Here is a 15,797-nt window from a genome sequence, read left to right as displayed (position 1 = left end):
CAGTGATCACACTCACACACACACACACACACACACACGCACACCCGGTCTCTAACCTCCGAATCACGTAATGTCCCTGCTAGAGCCCAAAGGCAATGACCTCACCTGATCTCCCAGGCAAGTCACAGGGCAATAATGGTAATAACAGTTACATTTGTTTAATGTTTATATGATAATGTTTTATATCCTTTACCTACTCTTTACCCCACTTTTTTCTCACAACAAACCCATAAAGTATGTAGTGTTATCCTTAGTTAATGGGCTGAGAAAATGCAGTTAGGATAAGACCCACGTTTGAATCTTACCTTTCTCACTGACAAGCTGTGAGAGGCTGGTAAATTACTTAACCACAGGATCTCGCAAATCCATGCCCTTCACCACCACCCTGCTGCCTCCCATCTCAGACTCAGACTCACCAGGCCAGGGAAGGACTTGGGGTCAGAAGCGGTGGAGTCTGAGAGCTGTAGTTCCTTCACATGTTCACTAATCTCCAAATCCTGGGGAGACAGACCCACAGAGAAGTCACTGGAGCAGAGGACAGAGGGTCATGATCACTGCCCATGGTGCCAACACAGGGCTGTGCCCAAACCCAAATCCACCTCTTCTGGAAAACCTGAAAGAGGCCTGTGGATTCTCCCATTCTCTCTGGACACACCAGCCGCCAACCCACTCGGGCTGCGCACACAGCTGGGTATGGACAACACTCCTTACACGTGGAGGGAGAACCGAGTAAAGGGGAGCGGAAGATGCTTAGAAAGTTGGCAGAGGGGAATGTGATGGTAGCCTAAAAAAAAAAAACAGAATGACAGCAGCTCTCTGAAAAGCAGCTAAAAGCTCTTTAAATGAATTCTCTCATCAGCCACCTGAAGGAGGAGCAGGACTAAGGTTTGAAAAATCAAAAATGCCAGCGATCTCCCCACGGGGTCCTACTTCTGTCCATCTGGGTCACTGGCTTGATCTCGCCAAAGCAAGGGTTGTTCTGAAAGAGCTGCAGAAATCAGTGAGGAGTCTTCTTGTACCCAAACGGACACTCCCAAGTGTCCCCCCACATCCCTCAATATTCTCCTCTCTTTGTAGGAACACAGGCTGCAACCAGGGCTGACCCCAAACTGATGTCAAGAAGCAGGAAGGGGAGGCAGGAAATGGCAAGAGGAAATAAGTGGGAGACAGAAGAACATGAATATCCCAGGAGGGTGCCGATGGAAAAGCAAATTTCTGCTCTGAATTTCTAGTGCCAGCAGGTTTGGAGTTTCATTCAGGATTTTACTGCCTGCTGGGTCTGGGCATATTTGTCACAATTAAGGCTTCTGGCTGCTGTTGACAGCCCGTTGCAGGGCCTGCAAATGAAGCTCTTGACTCAGTAATAAAGATGAAGGGACAGGAATATGCACAAGAGAGCAGCACAGGGGTGCAGCCAGCGACAGCCTGTGGGGCAAAGTGACTTACTTCACTTGCCTCTGATCTGCTCTCTTTGGAGACAGAAGCCTCCTTCTTTGGCTCCGTTGCTGTCTCTTCCTTCCTGGACCCCTTCTCTCCTGCATCCACCAGGTCCTCTGGTGCCTCTTTTTTATTGGCTTTGGCAGGCTGATTGCCCCCGGGGTCCACCAGACTCCTGGACGTCCTAGACTCATTCTTCTCATTCTTTTCTTTTTCTGGGAGCCAAGCAGCCCCTCTTCCTGGTCGCTCTTTGCCCTCAGCACTGCTCAGGCTGCTGTCTGCACCTTGGCTGAAGCGCTTGCCAGGAGTAGGGGGGCCGGCAGCATCTGAATCAAGAGAAGCGTCCTTCTTCTCCTCTGGCTGGCTTGTTCTTGGAGATTCCTAGGGAGTAGCAGGCCATGTCAGAAAGGAAGACGTCAGGAATTAATAAAAGGAGTTTAGAGACTTGCCGCAAGACGGAGGTGCCACTCCTTGATGCCTACAGGCCAGTGCTCTAGCTCTGACACCAGTGGTTATCATATCCCCTCCAAAAGCTTTTAAAAACACAGATTCTTCGCTCCAGCCCAGATCTACTGACTCTGAACTTCTATGGTGATTTGGATACTCCCAACCTGACCCTCATCCACTGAGGGGCTTAGAATCCACTGCACTGGACTCTGCAAATTTGTCATCACCCATCATGCACTCAAGTAATAAATCTCTCTCGTTCCAGCCCCATCAGCCACACCATAAGACTGCAGGCTCACAAGTCAGCATTTGTTTACAATGATGATGATGGAGAACCACATGAGAGAAAAGTACCAAAGTGGAGAATTTATATTTTTCATTTTTAAAAGGCAGCAAGGAAGAACTGTCAGGAGGGTGCCCTTCTTCCACGGCAACGAGGTTAGCTCTCTCCCTAAAGCCTCCCCTTTCAAGAAGCCCCACAAGCAGCCCTGGAGGTGGGCTCCTCTGTCGGAGGACCATCAAGTGGGTCCTCTGAGCAGCAGGTGCCAGGTGGGGCGAGGTGTGTAGGAGACCCATGGGGGAGATGCCTATGAAGGATAAGGGAGGTGAGGAGAGGCTTCGGAACACAAGCCTGAGGCCTGTGACAGGGGAGGGGGAGGAGGGGGCTGGCTTGGGTGAGAAGAGCCTCAGGCCACAGCACAGTTCTGCGAAGGTCCCCAGTCCTGGACAGAGTCCAGGGCAGCCAGGCAGAAACGACCCTGCACGAGGGCCCTTCCTACCCCATCAACTTCATCAACAAGCCCAGCTTTGGCAAGAGCCGGGGTGGATCAAAGGTGCAGCAGCTGCAGACTCTCAATCCACTCGGGTCCCTTCCACAGGGTCTCTCAAAAAGAGATCGGAGCAGCACCCCTTGCCAGCTGCCACATCCTATTCCTCACTCACAAACCTCACGGTAAAGACCAGGAAAAACCTGTAGAGCTGGCACAACAGACAAAGGAGTCCCTCCCTTGGAACTACAGCCAGCCATCTCTCCTGGGCTCACGCAGAAATGCCTTCCTCCCAGAAAACATCTATGCTAACACTTGGGCTGCCAGTGTAAACAACTTCCCTGCTCACAGGGATTTTTGAGACTTCCTGATTCCTGACCCTGGAGATTCCAACAAGGAGCATGATGACTGGAGTCCAGAGGGCCAAGGAGAAGCCCCAAACACGGCATCCATCAATGCTGTTTGTTGAAGGAGCCACTGAACCCAAAGACACGACCATCCGCCTGCAGGTCTGGCAGCCGACAGACAAGCCAACCCAGACTTTCCAAGGACGGTTAAGAGAGGCAGGAAACCAGAGCAGTTCAGAGTGCGGCTTCGTAGACAGAATCCCTGGGTTCAAATCTTGACTTATAAGATCGCACAGATGGAGGTATGTGACCTGCCAGTGACCTTAGGCAAACTGCTTAACTTTTCCATGCCTCAGTCTCTTCCTCTAAAACACGGGGGTACGGTAGGGCCTGTCTCACAGGATTGTTGGGAAGATTAAATGAGTCAACCCTCATCGAGTAAGTTACGGAATGGAGAACTGTGCCTGGCTCACCGTGAGGGTCCATAAATGCTAACGGATGTTTTGTGATGAGACAGACAAACACGTTCATTCACTGAGCACCTTCTATGTGCCAAACACCACCGTGGGGACCCTAATACAAAGAACAAGACATAGCTTCTGCCCTCGAGGAATTCAGCCGAGTACGGAGAAAAGGGAAATGTCCCAGGTGGCCCTGGCTAATGAGCCTTTCCTGCCCAAAGCAAAGGGCACTGGACACGGAGGTGATGCTGTCATCAGCCCCAGGCCTGCCCCAGGGAGAAAAGCAGGGGACAAGAGAAGGGTGAGGTCTTCCCTCGGTCCTTGGCAGCACAAAGACAGGGAACCCTCCCGACACCCACAGCGTGGAGGGAATCTGCACGGTCACCGGGCTTAGAGGGGCCGAGATGAGCCCCTCCTCTTCGAGAGGCATCTTCAGGGCGAGGCCAGGCCTCCTCCCCTCAGTGTCCACACAGCGGCCAGCTCTCAGCAGTGGCCAGCACGCAATGCCCAGCCTGTGGGGCCCATGGACTCCACGAAGGATGTGGGAGTGTCTCGGGGGAGGTCAGCAGTGTCTGACTCAGTAAGCTGGGCCAATCCACCCTGGCCATACGCATCTCATGGTGAATGAAAGGCCACGGACCTTGGATTAGGGGACAGAGGTGTCAGACCACAGGTTTACATCTCCTCACATGGCCCATGGCCCTTCTCACCCAGCCCACCCCCTGCCTGCCTCCCTTCGAGGTCATCTCCAGCCAGACACACTGAGCCTGTAAACAAACATCACTATTTGCCCGCTTTGCCAGGCACATTCTTAACACACACACAACCTACCCCAGCAAACTCCCATCAGTCCTCATAGCATCGCGTCCTGCAGGGAGCCTTCTCCATCCTCATCCTCTTTCACAACAGCTACTATATTATAACTGCGGACTTCCTGGCCTGTGGCCCTCACCAAATTAGCTCCCTATTATCCTCAGCGCCTAGTTTTTGGCACATAATAGGTGCTCAGTAAATGCCTGTTGACTGAATTTTTAAAACCGATTCAGTGCGTCGGTGGACATAGGATTTTCCACCCTGTAAAATGGAGGTGTGATACTTACTTTACAAAGTTATCCAGGGATCAGACTATATTTGTTATAGAGCTTCTGGAATGGGAACCAGCCAAACAAATGTGAACTATTAATATTCAAGAGGATGGAAAAACAGGCGACCTATCAAAAATCAGAGGACACAGATCCAGGTAGAGACTCCCCTGCTTACACATGAGAGAATGTGGCCGGACTCCAGGAACCCCAGGCCCAGCCCCTGCCATTCTCAAGCCAAAATTGTTTTAAAGAAGAGTTTCCCACGATGGAGCTTATCCTATCCTGTCTACCTAAAGAGTAAAACATTAAGACATGGCTAATATTAAAATAAACGAACTTGCATTCCCTGTGCCCACATCAGCTAACTGCAACGACAGGAGAACCAGAGGGACATCTCGAGGGCAAGGACGGCAGAGGGGGCATTCGTTGTGGGTCATCCACAAATGGCTGAATGAGAGCTGAGTGTCTGGAAAACATCCAGTCAACTCCACACTCCTCTCCTTTCACTGGGCCCCTGCTCCTTATCGCATCTCAGGGCCCACAGCCTGAGACCCTGCCCAGGATGCACACCCAGGGCCGGGCATCCAGTGTGGGGTACACAGGCAAGGACAGGGGGTGGGACCCCAGCACGGCTCTGCTCTCAGCTCAACCCTGCACACACTCTTCCTGTCTCTTCCTGTCACAGCCCCAGTCCTTGATTATCTTAAGGCAAATTCCTGCTGTTTTTCCCCAAAAGACCTTGCCGTCTGCATGAAGACAGGGGTGCAAGGAGAGTGTTCTAAGGACCGTTTCATGAATATTTAACATACCCCCAAAAGTTACTAGGTCTCCCATAGCTATAATCTTCTTCCGGCCCAGAGCACAAAGGCAGGGGCCCTGTAATCCACACAGCTCAGGAGGGAGGGAGTGGGGGACGGGGCAGCTGAACACGACGTCCATGCATTGATCCCATTCTGGGGAGACCCGCACCAAGCCAACCATCAGTCTGGTTTACTTTCCATGTCTCCTGCCCACTCAGTAGGTCTCAGTCCTTTGTGCTGCTCCCCGGTGTTGTTAGCGCTTTTGCAATCGCACTGACATCATCCTGTTATTTCTAAGCCCAGCTCCCTCCCTCCCCTCTGATCTGCTGATGGGCTTTTCACCAGCACCACGAGGCCACCTGCTGCCTGCTCGCCTGCCCTTCCCTTCAGCCTCCCTTCTTTCACTCCCCATCCGTGCTCAGTGTCTGTTCCAGGAACCTATCCCTGTTGATTCTGTAATAGACTGGAAACCAGTTTAAGTTGAAGGCAGGAGAGGAGGGGGAAGGAGACAGAGAGAGAGGCATTCTTGCCATCCTACTGCCCTCTCGTGGAATCATGAGCAAAGTGACTGCTGACAGTGAGACAGTAGAACAAACCACGGGATAAGCCCTCCAGCTCGGGCTGCCAGGGACGCCCAGGAGCAGGAAGAAGTGGGCCACTAAGAGGACCCAAGGGCTATAAACTAGGACAAAAGCCATGTTAAAAGGCATGGTCCAAGCAGCTTTGTCTGCGCTGAAACCCCCGTTCATCCCCAACACTAACCTTCCCCACCAGGAAAAGCCCCAGTTCCTGCCTGAAGTTATAACACAAGAATCCAACACTCCATGTGGCAAAAAGAACTAAATCTGCTGGGACACCATAGATAGGGGTGGGGGGGTGTATTTAACACCTCCTACTCCAGACATTTCTCCCCATCACACTGGGTTACCGATTTATATTAAAGAGATTATAAAAAAAAATACATTAAAAGCTACCACTCCCCCAAAGAAGCACGTTAACAATCAGAAGGGAAGCTTTTGAAAATCCAGGATGCATCAAAGATGAAAACCCCTTTTTTTGTTGGCATTTATAATCTATTATAAAGTAAAAAGAAATTAACTAGCACAAGTCAAAGTACATTATGACTGATTCACACTGGGATCTTTAGCCCACCAGCTGAAGCAGGGACCAAGTGTCCACTCTACCCAGGACCTGGGAAAGCCCAGGGAAGAATAAACACAACCAGGATACCCTCTGGGCCCAGCGTGGCTCATTCATTCATTCATTCATTCATCTATTCGTCTCAATTGCTCAGCAAAACATACCCACGCACTTCCCAAGTTCCAGGCAGTGGGCCAGGTGCTGGACCTACAGACATGAACAGGGAGAATCTCTGCTCTGTTCTCAATTTGTTTGGCCTTGTGCAGACTGCCCTCTTTTCCCAAAATCCAGCATGTCCTCCTGACACCCTATTCCTGCTCCTGGTCATCCTTCCAGGCTCAAAACCTGAGCTACTGATGCCATCAGCATCATAAGTCTTGGTGGTAGATGAGAAGAAATCAAGTTATCATTCCAGAGAAACAAAGAGATGGAAGGCTTTGGATTTAATGCCAATGGACCAGGACCAGGTCCCACTCAGAAGGAAGAGTTTCAAAGTAGACCTGGATCAGGTGGATGACTCTCAGAAAAAAAAAAAAAAAAAAGTGTTACAGTCGCAATTAAAACATATCTGATTGAGCAGAGCCAAAAATGAGACAGTTTCTGAGGCAACAGACAGAGCCTAAGTATAAAACGGGGCCTGTCCAGTGGCTAGAGCTGGACCAGCAGAGAAGACCCACCTACACCTCAGGGCCTCTCTTCCAGCATCCTCAACCTCAGCCAGCCTGGGAGCTTCACTCTGGCTCTTGAGGTGAGCTAAACGCCAAGAGTCAGAAACAATATGAACATGGAAAAGAATGATAAGGACATAATAATAAAAGATAATAAGGAAACATTTAAGTCCATGACATAGGCACTGTTGTTTCACTGGTCAGTTTTGTGATGATTCTAACAAACCTGAGTGATCTCTTCCATTTGAAAGTGTTTAAAGTCTTTAAAAGAATTTCCTATTCTGTGAAATGCTTAACTGACCCTGCAATCAATATTTAAATGTCTGGGGAAATCTGAGTTGATGTCGTGATTTATTGGTTTTGTGAATACTTTGGAAATATTTAGAGAAAGTTTAATTGTTAAAAATTAATAAATCAGACACTAGACCAAGAACATATAGTAGTGAATGTTCCTTCTCAAGTAGAAAAATGCATGGGGAGCTTTTGGCTATTATGATGACACGATGAGTTTTGGGGTTGGTTTGTTTGTTTGAAAAAACATTCTGGTGGGAGTGGAGGACAGACCGGAGAAAAAGATTAGAAGCAGCAGGACTGCTGAGGTGATATTCTGGAAGCTATTCCCACCCATGTTCTGCAATTCCCAGGCCTCATGCCTTTGCTCAAGCTGTTTACTTGCCTAAAACATCCCTTACACCCTCATATCTAAAATTACCTATGCTCCAAGACCCGGGTTGAAACTTGTCTCTTCCAAGCTCTCTCTGATCTCTAGGCAGGTAATTTCTCTCCACTCAGAACTCCTCCAAACAGTGTACCTATGCTAGAGCTCTTTAAACACTCTGCCCTTCGTGACAGTTTCCTAAATATTTATTTAAGCAACAGTTACTAAGCGCTCATTAAACACAGAGTACCCAGCATCCTTCTCTCTCTCCAACTGCACGCTCCTTGAGGCCAGCCCGGACCATACCTCACCAGTGTCCGTATCTCCCACAGGGTCTAGCACAGAGGCCACTACACAGCCAGCATTCAACAAATGTTAAGAATCTGGATGGTATCACACCTCTGTTCCAAACCACTGATGGCTCCCAATGCCTGTGTGATCCAATCCAGACTTCTGAGCTGGCACTCAGGTCCTCCACCATCCAGCCCAACCTACCTCAGAGTCCCATTTCCCACTCCTGTCCCACACGCGCTCTGTACTCCAGTCGAAGGAGACGCCCTCGTCCTGCCCTCCTGCCGCTGCCTGTGTCGTGCCCTGCATCTGGACCTCTCTCTCACCACTGTCTGCCCAGTCCTGCCCATTGTCCTTCCTGGCTCACCTTAGAGGTCAGATTCTCAGTGAAGCCTCTCCTGGTCAATCCAAGTGGGCAGGAGACCCCAACTTCTCTCTGCCCACAGCACCACATTTTACCTTCCCGATGGCCTCACTGCATTCTATTCTGAGTTCCAGTTATGTAAGTCTCTCTTTTATGAGACTGTAAACTCTCAGAGGGCAGTAATCACAGCTAGTCAAGGCTTGTGTGGCCTTTGCACCCTAGCAAAGTGTCTCACATAGAAAGAGTCAGTAAATGGTGGTTACTTGATAAATGAGGGAATGGATGAATTCCTTTCCCCATTTATGCTTCCCCAAACCCCAGAAATCCCATCTGGACAGGACTGGGACAAAATGGTTCTCTTTGCAAATATGTCTGCCACGAGGAGAAAGGATTAAGAAGGAAGGAGGGAAATCCCAGACATTAGCCTGCATGGGCTTCAGGCTCTTACCTCATACTCAAAGTCACCCCCCAGCGCCCCAATGTCCAGGTGCAGGTTCTTGAGAAGCTCACTTGAGCTGCGCGCACTCTGAAAACAAAAATGATGGAGGAAACTGGTCAGCCCAGGGTGTGGGCCAAGAAGCTCCTCGCCAGTTATGCTTTCTGGGTCAGACTCAGCAGGTGTAGAGACTGGGCAAGAAATGAAGCTGTGGGCTAGAAAATCATTTCCACTTATTTTCAAAGTAGCACAGAGTTTAGCCAAAAGGTGAAGACAACTCAAGTATCCATCAACAGATGAATGGATAAACAAAATGTGGTCTATTTACAGACTGGAATACTATTCAGTCAATCGTGCTACAACCCGGATGGACCCTGAAAACGATGCTACATGAAAGAAGCCAGACAGAAAAGGACAAAGACAGTATATGATGCCACTGATATGAAGTATCTCAAATAGGCAAATTCACAGAGACAGAAAGTAGAAAAGACACCAGGGACTGGGGGGAAGGGAGAACGCAGAGTTAGGGTTTAATGGGTACAGACTCTCCATTTGGGATTATGAACAAGTTCTGGAGATGGACAGCAGTGATGAGCGCATAACACTGTGAAGGTACTTAAGGCCTAATTAAGAACTGCACATGTAAAAGGGGTTAAAATGGCAACTTTCACATTATGTATGTTTGACCACAATTTTAAGAAATCTTTAACAGCACATAGGATTTGCAGGCCAGGAAGAGGATTTGTCATTACCTGGTTGTCACTTTCCACCTCATCCTCCTCGTTGGTCTCCTCCCCTAAAGCCAAGAGGCTGAGAGCATTCTTGTCCTCGTGGCTGGAGCCCAAGAGCCCCTTTGCATAAGCAGATGTCTTGAGACCCTGTGACGGCTCCAAAATAGAGAAGGAGAGTCAAGGCACTTATTGGGAAGACCTTCAGAGTGCTTCCCCCTCTCTCTTTCTGTTTAGACGTCTCCCAGAGCAAGCCCACCATGTCCAGGAAGCTGAGCCCAGCAACTCCCAGCTTACACTGACCCCCTCCCTTTCCAACTCCTACCGCCGTGGCTGCAGGGACTGGGAAATCAGCACTGACGTCCCTATGGCCTGGGTCCATCCTCCACAGCCCAGAGTCCATGTTCAGCATCATCCAAGTGTGACTCACCTTCCCCACTAGATTATGATTTGAGGAGTCAGCCCATGCCCTCTATTTCTCATCTATGGGCTGTGGTTCCTAGCATGGAACATGGAGGCTTCACAGTAACTACACTGAACACAAGAAAAAGCATTTACCAGCGAGAGTTCCCTGAGCTGACCAGACTCCACCGAGCTCCCCAGGCTCACACCTCGAGATCCACGAAGAGCAGAGGGTGGGGCATCCACCAGGCCTCGTAACGGAGCCAGGCCCCCGAGAGAAACGTGGACGGGGGCTAACGAGGAGCCCAGGGCCTGGGCAACAGAAAACATCCTGTTACAAACCCAAGAAACCACAGGGCTCTCAGAGTGTGGAGAAGGATATAAAAATAAAACATCTAATTCCTGCCCGTTCCAATCTAAACCACCTCCGTTCAGAGGCTGCTAATGAAACACAACATCCAGAAATTATCATCGCGCCGACTGTGTGAGACTCACAGGCTGCCTTCCTGATTCTCGAAACTCTGCCATCTCACAGAAAGCGGTTCCTTCACATCTGGCAGATGCGGCAGACGGTTCTGCTCTCCTTTCACATAGGAAGTGGGGGGAGGGGGAGAGCAGAGACAAAAGCCTCATCTACGATCATGAGAAGGCTCAATAGACAAAGTTTAAAACTGATGAATCAAGAAAAAGCAGCCTAAGCATGTTATTCACAAATACGGAAGCAAACACCAGAAGACAGCCACTGCCCCTGGGGAGGGGCACACCCACACCCCAGAACTGCTATATTTTGTTGTACGCCTTCTGCTGAGAGCTGACATTGTTTGACACAGGCATGTATTATTTTGATTAAAATAGTAACTATGAAAAATACACATGAGCCACAAAAGAAGAACTCTCCTTCCGCTCTTCACTGATGAGGAACGTGGCCAGAAGGAACCTCACCAAAGGACTGAGCGGGCCCCTACTTCCCCGTTCTCAGGACGACCAAACGAAGGCTTCGTGCCAGCAAGGACTGGGATAAGCACCCACCTGGGCGTCAGAATTTGTGAGACCTTGGGCCACTCACATGCTCTTGGATTCTCAGTTTACTCATCTGCAAGACAGAAGTGAAGTGTGTCCTGCCACTTAGGAAGGTTTGCTGAGAAGTTCAAGTTCCAGTGAGATCCTGAAGGCCAGGAGCATATGTGTGTGGCCCAGGACTACACCAGCACTAGGGAACTAACACTGTTACAAGAATTCACGTTACAATAGCCTGGGCTCAGAGGCAGAGGCAAGGATAGCATTCTGGGGACAAGTTACAAAGAGCTTGTTAAAACTCTCAAACTGAAAATGAATGTACACCACCACATCTGAAAGGTGACATGAGATCCCCCTCCTGATTTCCAATCATCTGGCTTATTGCAGGGTTAGGCCATAAAGTTTCTGGTTATAATAAAATTGGCCTACACTGCCTGAGCCCTGGGCACTGGGGTAAGCACCTGTCTCATTTCACTCATAACCACCTAAGGCCACAGTCCCCACAAGAGCAAATGGAGACCGGTGAGGTCAAGATCGCTGCCTCAAATCACAGGGCCAGCAGTGGGGCGGACGAGGGATGGGAACCCAGGGCAACCTCCAAGCTGGTATTTTACACTTCCAGTTGCAGTGGAAAAGGAGCCCAGGAAAGCTGCTCTGAGGTGATCTGTGAGCAAACCCAGCCTGCACCTCCTGGCTTCTGCCCTCCCAACCAGCCCAGCGGATCAGCAAGTAGAACTCTTCCCACACTGTATTTATGGAAAATTACAGACTCCTAACATGGCTAATTTGCAAACGTGCTGGGGGCCTGAGGGAGGGAGACGGGCCTGCTGAGGGCTTTGTTCTCCCAGGCCTTTACCAAATCAATGGTTAGCAGGGAAATTATACATCCCTGGCTCCTAGCTGATCAGCTTCTGTAGATGGCCATTAACTCTGACTATGGGCCGTGCATGGCGTTGTCCTTCAGAGCGGATAAACTTGCTGCCATTGGGCTAATTAAAACTTTCAGGATCATCTGCAGCTTATCTGATATTTATAGCGCTACAGTAGTTCTCAGAGCTAACGGAGAACCAGTGCACGCCAGCAATTAGGAACCCGGGGTAACAACTGGGTAAAGGCACAGCTGGGCAACAGCAAAGAAGAGCTGGGGAAAAGCAGCTCGACCCCTGGGGTCTCTAGTCCAACCTGACTTCTGAATGAAGATGATGACTCTTTAAGGGACAAAGGGTCAGAATGACAGGGCAAGCCCAACCCTTGAGTAAATCCCGGTAGCGGGGGGTGAAGGCCCAAACGCAGTCTGCACAAGCCCGAGGTTATTCACGTGGTTCTGGAAACTCTGGGAAGCAAGGAGCGGAAGAGCTCACTGAACGGTAGAAATCTTCTAGGCTTCAGCCTCTCGCGACAGTATTAACTCTCTAGTCCTCTGTGATTCTAAGAAGGGGCTACGTTCAGAGCCTGGGGGTAGGGTGTCTACTTGGGAGGACTCTTCTATAATCAGCTGATGGGGAAGGCTTCCCAAGTCCTGGGACAGTCCCTACATCTTGCATGAGTGCCAAGGTCAGCGCCACTTTGCTCACCCTCAAGACTGATCATCTTCAGAGCACGTGAACCACCCGAATTACACTGAGATCCAGGGAAGGGAAGTCTAGATACCCTCAGCCCGTATCTTGCAGGTGATGGGGTAAAAGCAGCAGGAAATGCATGTCATCCTACAGATGACCATCCTGGGTGGTTATGGGATCGACAGTTACCAAGGGAGGACAAAGAACAGGAGAGCAGACCTGATGGCTGCATTAAGATGGTCAGCTCAGCCTGATCCCTCCCTGCCAAGTTCACTGAGGCCCGCAGGCCATGCTCTCTAAGAAGCCTACCTGGTCGAGAAGCTGCATCTTGCCTGGCTCTGCAGTGAGCCCTCTGTTAGAACTCAGTTCAACCAACCCCTGCCTGAGGGGGCTGCTGCTTGGCTGGAAACAGGCTTGCTGAGAGGCCTCCTGCCCAGCCGGGGAAACGGCCACCTCCTGAGGATGCTCCAGCTGCTCTGGCCCCCAGGGCAGAAACCTGGAGTCCATGGCTCCGATGGCCTTGTGCTCGCCCTCACTAGACATCCTGGAAGACTCGGCTGCCAGACAATAGACCATGCCGGTAAGATCTTTGCACGGAATTTCCTGCACACTCTCGGGCAGCCCCAGGCCTTCCAACCGCCTAGAGATCTTGACCATCTGCAGGATGTGCTGGTAGAACCTCTGATCCTCAGAGTAGTCTTCACTCTCCGACTGCTCATCAGCGGAGCTTTGCATGTGGGAAAACTGGGGCGCTAGGAAGGGGCTGGGGTGCTGCTCTCTGGGCCCAGGGCCTGACTGACCCACATCCTGCTCAGATTCCCGTGAGCTCTGCAGGTCCCACGGGAAGTTGGTCACCTCGCCCAGGATCTCAGAGCCAAGGTAAGAGGCCAGGCTCCTGCTGCTGGTCTCCAAGTCAGGCCCAAACCCACTCGGCTTCCTGCCTTCTTCGGGCGGCTCTGGAGAGCCTGGGGACAGTCTTTTCTCACTGGCAGGAGACTCCCCAGGGGCACTTCCTGCAGGGGAGTTCTGGGCTGGTTCTGAGGTCAGGGTACCAGGGGGGATTAGCAAGGGTGGGCCTTCAACTGAGGCCTCTGGAGACTCAAGGTCATCAGGTTCTGTTTTCTTGCCACTCCCGGGGGTGTCCTTGTGGACAAGCTTGGAGACCTGTCCCATCCACAATCCCAGGGGCTCTCTCCTCCTCCTGCCCCTGCCCACGCTCCCACCATTTCCAGACACGCCCTGACAGCCGAGGTCTCTGGCTGGGCTGCTATCTGACAAGAACAGCTTGCTCTTCCTGGAAAGCAGCATGGGGTCAGAAGAACAAGGTAACAGGGAGGGGTCCGCCTCAGGGGATGGTGAGGGGATGGGGCTCTGACCCTTGTCCCCCCCAGGGCCAGAGGAGCTCCTCTGGGCCACATTGTGGCTGTGCTGCTCCCCTTTCAGCTGTGGGCCTTTGAGGGTTTCCGAAAGCTTCGAGCAGACAGAGGCCTGGCTCCTGCCCTCTAATGCATCCTGCCCGTTCCGGAAGGGCTCGGTGTTCTCGGGGCCCAGAGGGCCAGGTTTCCGCTGTCTGGTCCTCATCTCCAGCTCTTCTATTTCAGGGTCTGAAAACCCCAGGTAGATTTTCTCTGCCAGCTGCTGGGGTTTCTCCAGACCCTGCTGATCACCTAACTCTGTCCTGCAGTGGGCTGGGGCCCTGCCTAAGATTTTCTCCACGTCGGCAAAGATCTGGTGGGTTCGGGAAGCTTGGCCTTTGGAGAGCGGCTGTAGCTTGCTGGGCAGGGAGCCCATGAGAGGCCAAGGGGTGTCACCCGGCAGATATGGGCTCTTTCCTTTCTTAGAGGAGCCCTCACTTCTAGCCTGCATCTCTTGATTTAAGTCCAGGTCAGCAAGCCCAGGTGCTAGGAGAGGGGGTGGGCCACGGAGAAAGGAGGAAGGAGGCAGAAGTCCCTGCTCAGGCTGTGTTTCCTAGATGGGTATATAAATAGGCAGAGAAAACTAAGACAAAACACTTGTAATTTCTACTTACTACCTCCATTTTTGGTAAACCTTTAGCAGAAACCCACCCTCCATTTAAAGTAAAACACAAATCCAAGAGGGAAGAAAAACTAAAAACTCCCTTGGGCTTTGTTGTTTTCCGAGTTCTAGTTTCTTTATGTGTAAAGAGGAGGCTGGGCTAGATCGATGACTTACAAACCTTCCTCCATGGAACCTGTGGGTTGGTTCCACGTGTTACCTTGGGGGCCACCTATAGGGTGCATGTGATGGGAAAGGGGCATCCCCAAGACCCACATCCCCAGGTTCAACCATAGCAGCTCCACTTCTTTATATGCTGGACCTCTATGAAGGAACTGACTGGAAGACACACTACTAACAGAAGCCTGAAAATCACCAACTGGGTCATACGGAAGGTAACATCAAGCTCCTAATTCTGTGATTGGTCAATGTCATAAAATCCACCATCCTTATTACGGACTATCAGAAATAGTCTAAGAAAGGAGAGAAGAGGGGAAGCATAAGCAGTGAGCTGAGCCTTGGAAACTTGGACTGGGTCTGCTACCAAAGGCACAGAGGTTGAAACGGCTCAAGAGAGGTCCACATGGTCAGAGAGTCTTACGGCAGAAAAAACCCTAAAAGATCAACCACATCCTGCAAAACATTCACACTGAACTCCCCCCAGCTCATGAGCACACATCTCCAGAGAGCCCAAACCCCCTGAGCCTGGTCGCCCACCTGGTCAGCTCCAACCCCTGGACAATCTCAGGTTTGAGCTGCCTGTTCTGAGCCCTAAGATCCAGAACGGCAGCCCAGGGCTGTCCAACTGCCCTCAGCTCCTGAAACCACAGAAGGAATCCTTTTTCACACAGCACTCCAGGAACTCAATCACACACCTAGAACTTGGTCCGTTACCCGGTCCTCCACCCAGAACCCTCACTTCATTCTCTCTCTCACCTCTAGTCATGTCAGAGCCTGCCCAGATGCTGACTATCATTTAAAAGAGTTCTGGATTGGTGAGAAGCCCATTGTCCATCTTTTATCTTTCAAACACACGCCATTAGAAAATGTCCCCCTTTGGCAGTTACTTGTCCTCTTGTCTATGTCTGGAGGAATGGGCTTGTTATCTTATTTCTCAGAACCATGACTGGTAATATGGGGGGGAGGGGATGCAATAGTATCTGTACAGCTTGGA

The 15,797-nt window shown here is 50.7% G+C and overlaps 2 protein-coding genes across 16 annotated transcripts in view; both read right to left on the bottom strand.

Annotated features, from left to right (window-relative positions):
- The window catches only part of LOC105090185 (centrosomal protein of 164 kDa), a 59,255-nt gene that overhangs the window by 27,326 nt on the left and 16,132 nt on the right, over positions 1 to 15,797 (bottom strand). For 12 of the 15 annotated variants that reach the window (XR_010378918.1, XM_064482087.1, XM_031443606.2 and 9 more), the window contains 5 exons: positions 10,188 to 10,343; positions 9,654 to 9,788; positions 8,914 to 8,991; positions 1,447 to 1,818; positions 417 to 497 (listed from right to left, as the gene is read on the bottom strand). Coding sequence is in view for 14 of the 15 variants with exons in the window: in XM_064482087.1 (XP_064338157.1) it covers positions 417 to 497; positions 1,447 to 1,818; positions 8,914 to 8,991; positions 9,654 to 9,788; positions 10,188 to 10,343 (822 nt within the window). In the remaining variant the exon portion in view is untranslated. Of the gene's footprint in view, positions 1 to 416; positions 498 to 1,446; positions 1,819 to 8,913; positions 8,992 to 9,653; positions 9,789 to 10,187; positions 10,344 to 10,526; positions 10,750 to 15,797 lie in introns of those variants that run through there. The other 3 variants (XM_064482088.1, XM_031443603.2, XM_064482086.1) reach the window with 3 other exon arrangements.
- LOC135319907 (uncharacterized) lies at positions 11,413 to 14,752 on the bottom strand. Its single transcript, XM_064482089.1, has one exon. The coding sequence runs from the start codon at positions 14,471 to 14,473 to the stop codon at positions 12,878 to 12,880; it is 1,596 nt and encodes a 531-aa protein (XP_064338159.1). The 5' UTR covers positions 14,474 to 14,752; the 3' UTR covers positions 11,413 to 12,877.

The sequence above is a fragment of the Camelus dromedarius genome, chromosome 34 (genome assembly GCF_036321535.1).
Source record: "Camelus dromedarius isolate mCamDro1 chromosome 34, mCamDro1.pat, whole genome shotgun sequence".
NCBI lineage: Eukaryota > Metazoa > Chordata > Mammalia > Artiodactyla > Camelidae > Camelus > Camelus dromedarius.
The sequence above is the reverse complement of the archived record's forward strand: the minus strand, read 5'-3'. Positions and strand labels throughout refer to the sequence as shown.